The sequence below is a fragment of the Choristoneura fumiferana genome, chromosome 29, assembly GCF_025370935.1.
Source record: "Choristoneura fumiferana chromosome 29, NRCan_CFum_1, whole genome shotgun sequence".
NCBI classification, from domain to species: domain Eukaryota; kingdom Metazoa; phylum Arthropoda; class Insecta; order Lepidoptera; family Tortricidae; genus Choristoneura; species Choristoneura fumiferana.
The window spans coordinates 118,706-127,316 of NC_133500.1; the positions used below are offsets into that span (position 1 = coordinate 118,706).

Genomic DNA, 8,611 nt, shown 5'->3' on the forward strand with positions numbered 1-8,611 from the left:
AGTGGCGCACCCCTTCTATCTATTCTAAGTAGTTCCCAGTACTATATCTGGCGTCCCAACAGTGTGTGGATTAGTGGTAAAACAAACGATTCGCGAGTGAGTGATTTTCGTGAGTGTCGAAATCCGTACGAACGACTCCGCGTCTACCTAACCTAAAATTGTGTGTTCGTAATCGTAATGCACATAGGTACAAACTATCCGCATAGTGATAATGACGCGTACTAGAAGTCAAGCAAACCCGGTGCAAATGGAAGACGTCCACAGCGACGAGGAGGAACGAGAAAAGTGCCTCCCGCGCCACGGATGCCTGCACAGCAACGATTAATTTCGCATGGCAACAGAGACGATGCATCAGGCATTTCCCATTCCTCTGCGCCACCTCAGCACGAACACCAGGAGTACCAGCATGACGCGCGATGATGACGGAGATGATGCAACAGGCATTCCCCACCCCTTCGCCACACCCGCAATGCTGACGCAACATTCTCACAGCAGAACGTTTCCATGCTCCTAGAAGGCCTAACAAAGAACGCAAACCAACGCTATAAAGGAAATCCTAGACGTGTCCTCGGCCACCGCGCGAGTACTCTACTCCCGCGCGGTGCTCACCGAACATGGAAACTTTGCGCGTTGTAAGGCTGTGTTTAGCGGCACACCTACCGAGTCCATCGAAGGATTTATCGATGCAATAGAAAGCTACAAAGAGTGCGCTAACGTGACTGATAATAATGCAATAAAAGGTTTGTCGATGTTGCTGACGCACGATGCGGCCACCTGGTGGCAGGGCATTAAAAATCAAGTAACTACATGGGACGAGGTCGTTAATAACCTACGAAGCGCTTACGGCGACCGACGGCCGCCCCATAGGATTTACCGCGACTTATTCGCAACCGAACAACAGCACGAGAATACCGATGTGTTCGTTGCCAAAGCGCGCGCCCTGTTGTCAAGACTACCTAAGAATGATTTAAAAGAAAAAGTGCAATTAGACATGATTTACGGCCTATTAAACGTGCGAATAAGGAAACGACTCCGCAGAGAGGAATTCACTACATTCGCCGAGTTATTACATCATGCTAGAAACATTGAAGACTCCATAGGTGAAGAGGAACGACGAGTATCAACAGCGAGGCCATCGCCGGCCCCGGCGCGAGTACTTTCCGCGCCACCCCGGCCCCTCCGCTGGCCGCCGGCGGGCACGCGCGAGGCGCGCCACCGGTGCGCGCGCAGCCCGCGGCGCTACCGCGCTGCCCCCCGCACCGCCGCGGCCCCTCACGCGCCCGCGCCGCCGCAGCCCCGCGGCACGCCCGGCGTGAACGCGCCCCCTAGGGCTCCGCCGACGACTCGGCCTCCGGTCCGCGCGAGCCTCGCGACCCTACTGTACCTACTGCAAGCGGTACGGTCACCTACGAGATCAATGTCGTAAGTTGGAGGACAGAGGTGAGTCTTTCAACCATAATAACTCTAATAACGCGAATGAAAGTGCCGTAAATAAGTTCGTGCCGGAAAAGTTCTATAGTGTCGAGTTACCCGTGCGCGATCGTAAATTTCAAAATCGTTCACTTAGTGCGTGAATAATGACTATAATCATAGAATCCCAACTGGTAATTCTTATGAAAATAAGTCCTGTCTATCAGACAATTTGTCCTCAAATTTTAATGATACATACGAGTACAGTCATGATCACAATTCTTCCAAATTGTTTAGATAAGTACCAAAATTGTACGAAAAGTATAGATGCGATGTACAACAATTATACATGTGCTTATAATGATAAAAAAGTAACGTCTACTTCTTGTAACGGCGCTATACCGAAATGTCGAAAGTCCGATTTTTGTACGTAATTCTAAGATTTTTGTATTCACAAAGTCGATGACGTAACTCATACCCGTCCACAGGAAAAGGGTAATATGTCAATTTTTTCACAAACAAAGGGCACGTGTTCTTGTATTAAAAAGGATGCTATTTTAAAGGACAAGTCTGATTTTGTATTTAATGGTGAACAATTTCAGTGTCACAAAACCAATGACATAACACTTTCGCACATGAGTCCCCAGGCAAAGTGCAGTAAGTCAGACTTATCACATAACGTTCCTGTTGTACTTGTTGTAACGATGTAATGCAAAGGTGCAACAAGTCTAATTTGCATGTAATTGTTATACATTTTGTGTCCGCAATTTTAATGACCCTACGATGACCCGCCCGCAGGTGAAGTGTGATAAGTCGATTTTTCACAAAATGTTGACACCAAAATTATGTTTTTTCACAAAAGTGTATTAAGTCCGATTTTACATCTAATGGTAAAATATTCCTAGATCATAAAATCGATGATGTTATAACGACCTGCCCTCAAGAAAATGTAATACGTCAGATTTTTCACAAAATTCGGCTGATGTTAATTTATTATGTTGTGATGATGATAATTATGTACGTATTAAGGACGATGACAACTTGTTGGCATGTAGCGTCGGCGATAGGCCCGTCAAGCGTCGCGACTTACGTCCCATTTTCAAAATCGAGATTTTGGGAGTAAATGGTACAGCTTTAATTGATACTGCCGCGAAACACTGTATTGCCGGTCACACGCTATATGCTCTCCTTTTACGTAAAGGCCACCCTCTCACGCCTTCGACGAGGGAAATTAAACTTGCCGATGGCCACGTACGTGAGATGAACGTTCTCACTACCACTTTACAGGTGCGGTTGGAACAAATTATCATAAAAATACCATTTTTAATTTCCCGAGTCCGACAACAACGAAACGTTACTCGGTATAGATTTTCTTAGGGCTATGGTGTGTCGTTATTAATTTCTCCAAAGAAGTATGGTATTTCGACGATAATCATCGCGTTCAACATACGCTATTTTTCGAACCAACTTCGCGTGGCACCGCTTGTGCCTCCACAGACGTTCTTCGGGACGACGAGGGTTCTCAACTGGAGTCAGCAGAACGAGACGAACTCGCCCAGATCCTCGTCAGGCACGTGCACATTTTTCGTCCAGGGGGAGCTCCTACGCCTTTCGCTGAGCACCGCATAGACACGGGTGAGCACCCACCTATAGCAGTGCCTCCATACCGTCTGAATCCTGCGAAAAAAGAGGTGATGAGAAAAGAAATCGACAAAATGCTGCAAGAAGATATATTTATTTCACACTTTTTTAATAGTTCTGTGAAAATGGTAGAAATAAATAAATAAATAAATATCATGGGACACTTGACACCAATAACTTGAAACTATTATAACCCATATAAATTAGAATGGGCTAATTATTAGCTTTCATTTGATACCTCACTCGACAGGTTTAAATATTTTTTTTTTTTATTTAAACTTACAATTTGGCGCCAAAAATCCGCCATTTTGATTTTTCAAGAATTTCGTACCCAGTGCCACTCACGTCATTAAGAAGAATCCAATGACGTGTAATTTATCAAAATCGATTCAGCCGTTGAGTAGTTACGAGAGGACATAGGAATGGACATACATGCCCCATGCAAGAACTTCCATGCAAGTTTCACCAAATTACGATATTTGTTTGATCAACTGAATTCATGGCCCCTTATAGTCTGCCATGTAATGCAACTTATATGCAAGTGTTCTTGAATGGTCTAAATGGAGCTGAACTGATGGAACAATTAGAATTTTTAGGGACACTATTTGTATACAAAGTAGGCCGCATAGGTACTGCAAAAGTTTAACCATCATCTTAACTATAGCTATACCGGGTGTGGCCTGCAATATTAGCAAATAACTAGATCATAGATCATACTCCTCAAACTGAACAACTTCTCAGCGACTTTAAAAATAATTAGTTTAAAATTCTTATTACACTTTTAAGTTTATTCGAAGAAGCAATGTAAAGCAAAATGCTTGATGTTTGTAGCGTGACAGGCGACGTCAGTTGTGTTCTAGGATGGCGTCTAGATGGCGTACATTGATAGCATTATTTAATTATGTGAAAAAAGGAAAATCCAAAGACTCTATTATTTTAAAAATCGCTGAACTATGTGTTTTATATGGGTTTGGTATGGGTCCCACTAAAAAACAGCGTTGTGGCTTGCCGCAACATTATGCTGATAGATGGCGTACATTGATAGCATTATTAATTATATGAAAAGGAAATCCAAAGACTCTATTATTTTAAAAATCGCTGAACTAATGTTGTTTATATGGGTTATGGTATGGGTCCCACTCAAAAACAGCGTTGTGGCTTGCCGCAACAATATGCTGAGTGGGCCCCAATTTATACTATTCAATGTTTTTTTTTTATTATTATTTCTTCCTAACGTGATTTTTCTGTGTATCGAATATGTGTAAATAAATTCTCTCTCTCTCTCTCTTTAGTTTGACGAGGACGATCTATGTTTGAATTTTTTGCTCGTATTACAGGCCACACCCGGTATAAGCCCTGAGTATTTCTCAAAAAAGTGTCCCGTCATGAAATTGACAAGAAATCAGTTTTGTCAAAAAATTATTAACAAAGGACGAGATCATAAAACATAAACTACATAAAACATCCAAAATTTGTAGACGTCAAGAAAACGTCACGAAATCTTGTGAGGAAAAAAATCGTAATTTTGTAACTACATCGAAACTTTCTATTGGATCCAACAACAAAGATTATCTGACTTTTTATCACCTTTACCACAATGTTTTGTGTATATATTTAAACACAATATTACTTATTTTTGCGTTGAAATAGCGTTAGGATTTTTTTTATACAGCTGAAAATGGACAACTTTTTAAGAAATAGTCCTATCCTATATGTGTATGCTATATCCCCCTTCATAACTAAATCGCATAGCGTGTTTGAGCATTGCGAAACGTCTCATACTTTATTACACCATAAATTTTATGTCCTTGCAATTTTGTTGCTAATCTAGAATGTGAATAAAATAACGACTCGAAAATAATTTGAGTTCTACTTTAAGTTAAACATGCGCATAATTTTCATTTTGATCTCGTTAATATCTGGAGTGGTTTGTACTACGGTCAGTACTAAAGCTGGTGAGTTTGGGATTGTTATTTTATTACTGTCCATACGTAGGTACTGTACGTGTTAACTGTCTGTTGGGGACAGTGGCTTAGCTATCGGAGGGCTAGACGGGGCAGTGCCCCGGCGCCCCCAAGCTCAGGGGGTCCCTCGGACTCTGACTTATAAACTATAAACGAATCTGGAGTACGTCGAATTCGGAACACGACGAACATGGAACAAACGATTTTAAATAGTTTTGTTGGGGCCCTAGTTTATTTTTTGCCCCAGGACCCTTGGTTTACCTAGCTATGCCACTGGTTGGGGGCTGGCTGCTTTAAATAAAAAGGCTTCGATTGTAGTGTGGTCTTATTGCAAATGCGAACTCCAAACATTATTAGATCATTTTGTTACTGTTATTTTCATAAAAGTAAACTATAAAGTATGTAGTTATAACTCGTTTAATGGCCGCTCGTAGACCAAGTTCCATACAAATTTGCCCTTTCTCCTTCGTGGTCTTCACAGATTTGCTGGATGTCATCCGCCAAGACCTACGTCGTAACAATGACGACTATGTGGAGTCCACCATCTCGCAAACTCCTGCATCATCATCATCAGAACCTCCAAAACCGTCAATTACAACCCAGGCATTACCAGTCGGTACTAAAACCATGAAAACTATCAAAAATAAAAAGCTCCGACCTTTTTAAAACGAATAACCTAAAAGCTGCTGAAAATGTTAAAACTACTAAAAAGTCATCGCCATTTCGTCGCGTTTTTATATCGGCAGAAATACTTCCTATCGAAGATAAACCTAAGCACCGCCCGATTAAAATAGATCCATCACAATTCCTGATGACGATACAGAAGATACCCGAAACATCTTCTAAGAGACGAACTCAATTTACAAGAGCTTATAAAACAAACGGAATGATCAGAAAGAATAGCCTAGACCAACCTGATAGGAAGACATTTATGCAGAAAACAAAGCCAAGCACAATATGGAAAGAAACTAAAGCTATCGACAGTGATGAGGAGTTGAATAAAATAGAAGTTCTCATGAATGATCTTGAAACGAAGGATGATTTGCAGACAGAGATGACACCTATACCAGGGAGTCAAGCAACGAAAATGAAGACTCAAATAAAAGCGGCTCAGCAGCAAAGAATGGGTCTCGTTATGAATAAAATTCATGACCCGCCGATGGTAACGCCATTGCGAGAGAAGGCGCCAATAACAATGGACACACCATCAATGGAGGAACTGCAAGCACCATGGGAGGTACCACGACTTGAGACGACAAGAGGGGTGATCAATCGAGTGGGTCTAAAGCGACGAGATTCATCAGAAACGCCAATATGGCGAGCAATTGAATCAAAGGAAACAAGTAAAGCTATAAACAAGTTCCTAGTTGTGACCAATGGTAATAAGAAAAAAGATGAGAATAAAACTCAGTTGAGTAAGACTAAAGTAGAGGCTAAAAACGTGGTGCGCACGAAGACGAAGCTAAGGCAGAAGAATAACTATGATTTAGACAGAATTAACGAATTGAAGATGAAGCTGCGCGAGGGGTTGAAGGTATCTTCGCTCCCACCGGGGGATTTGCTGGATTTGTGGCCGGCAAGGGGTCCTATAGTGCACGCCTTGCGGTTAAAGGTAGGTACCTTTTTACAACCTTTTATTTAACTTGCCGGGGGGCGCCAGCGTTAGAATGCTCCTCCCCCCCTCCTCCCGTCGGTGCCGTAGAAACTGGGTGAGGGTTAATATCAGAAGACAGGCAGCAGAGTCTTCTTGGCAACCTTTATCTTTACTTTACTGTGCTCGCCAACTAGCTTACCAAGTGCGGCGAGCCCCCCTCCTTCATAGCGATTGGGGAGTCCTATGCCCAACAGTGGACGTCCTACGGCTGATAGTCTGGCCTCTTCAACCGTTAATGGCATCGACTTAAAACTCGGTACCGATATGTAGTTTTAATGACAATGCAAGCACAGTCAACAAAAACTAGAGTTTACAAAACATGAAATTGGATGGAAAATGCAAATGAGTCGCCTGATAGTTATATCGCCTAGTATGAATGCATACTCGTAGTTATCTGGTCTGGAAAAAGCTGACGGAAGTTGGCTCCACTATTTCACTATACGTCGCAGGAAGTGCCGAAGGAAACGTACAGTTGTAGACCGCCATTCATCCAGATGGTGGTCTGATGGTGAGGTTTATCTACTAAACGGACTGAAGTCACGCAAGCTACTTAGCTAAATCCTATACTCGTATGTAAACTCAATGCTGATATTAAATCAATCATCCTAACGATACCTAGTTCAATCAATAAGTTGACTATTAATCAGCACGATATTGTATTATGTTTAGGTAGTCAGCGTTCTATTCAGATCTATTTGTGTTATATCGCTTCAATAATGTATAGTATATCGGTTTATTGTTTATTGTATACTAACTAGCACCTAGACATAATTTCAGTGCTTACTACGAGTGCTCGTAACGACTTTTCCTGTAAAACAAATATTTTAATTAATAATTTATTGAATCAGGCGTTACTTTGCTTTGGCGTTTGGTGTTTTGGTGAGCAAAGAAATTCTATTATTTTATTTTATTTTATTTTATTTATTTGGGGCATCGACAGCAATACAGTACATTATAATAGGACTTAGGTACTAAACTGAAAGCCAATAACAGATGTCCACAGAAATACAGTCGGCGAATCATACTTAAAACAGTTAAAACTAACACAGGCAACAAGTACCTATTGTTAGTGAGTCCACAAGACTATGATCTCTAGTATGATGTGTGTGATTAGTTCATTAAACAACTTTAATTTCACAAGAATCCCTTGTTACTGCTTAAACTATACTGTTAAAAAAAAACTAAAATGTGATTCTAGTGACGACCGGATGTCCAAGTGGTTAGAGAACCTGACTACGAAGCTTGAGGTTCCGGGTTCGATCCCCGGTCGGGGCAGATATTTGTATGAATAATACAAATGTTTGTTCTCGGTTTTTGGATGTTTAATATGTATATCATCATCATCATCATGTCAGCCGAAAGACGTCCACTGCTGGACATAGGCCTCACCCAAGGCTCTCCACTCAGACCGGTCTTGTGCTTTCCGCATCCACCGCGATCCCGCGAATATGTATATAAGTATGTTTATCTGTTGCCTAGTATCCATAGTACATGCTTTGCTTAGTTTGGGACTAGGTCAATTGGTGTCAAGTGTCCCATCATATTTATTTATTTATTCTTCTTGCACAGAATCGGCTGTGTCAGCGCTCCGTACTGTTGAACGAAGGCCCGAAGTATGACAGCAAAGGCGGCACCTACATGCCACGGTAATTAACTTTTTGTCAGGATGAAACGGCTACTTTACGCTCTGGCCCAAACATTGCCTGATTCGATTTAGAGTCGATGACTAGCACCCTTCTAGGTTTTTAAACTTTTATCCCCCGTAATAATAATTCCCGTGTAGATAAAAGTTTAAAACCTATAAGAGTGCTAAGTTATCGACTCTAAATCGAATCAGGCAATGTTGGAGCTAGAGGGCAAAGTGAAAGCAGTTTACGGTACCACATTAAGAAAGGTCCAGCTCATTACAGCCACCCGGCAGTGCCGCACCGACCAGCTCCGC

General features: G+C 41.8%; 1 protein-coding gene and 1 pseudogene across 1 annotated transcript; both read left to right on the top strand.

The window, feature by feature from the left end:
• Positions 1-211: 211 nt before the first annotated feature.
• LOC141444043 (uncharacterized) lies at positions 212-3,991 on the top strand (annotated as a pseudogene).
• A 167-nt stretch (positions 3,992-4,158) lies between these two features.
• On the top strand, positions 4,159-8,315 carry LOC141444023 (uncharacterized; the record flags this gene model as incomplete). Its single annotated transcript, XM_074109462.1, is given in 3 exon segments — positions 4,159-5,006; positions 5,497-6,627; positions 8,239-8,315. Coding segments are annotated over 2 exon segments (878 nt in total), but the record flags the coding sequence as incomplete, so codon positions are not given.
• Between the last annotated feature and the right edge of the window lie 296 nt (positions 8,316-8,611).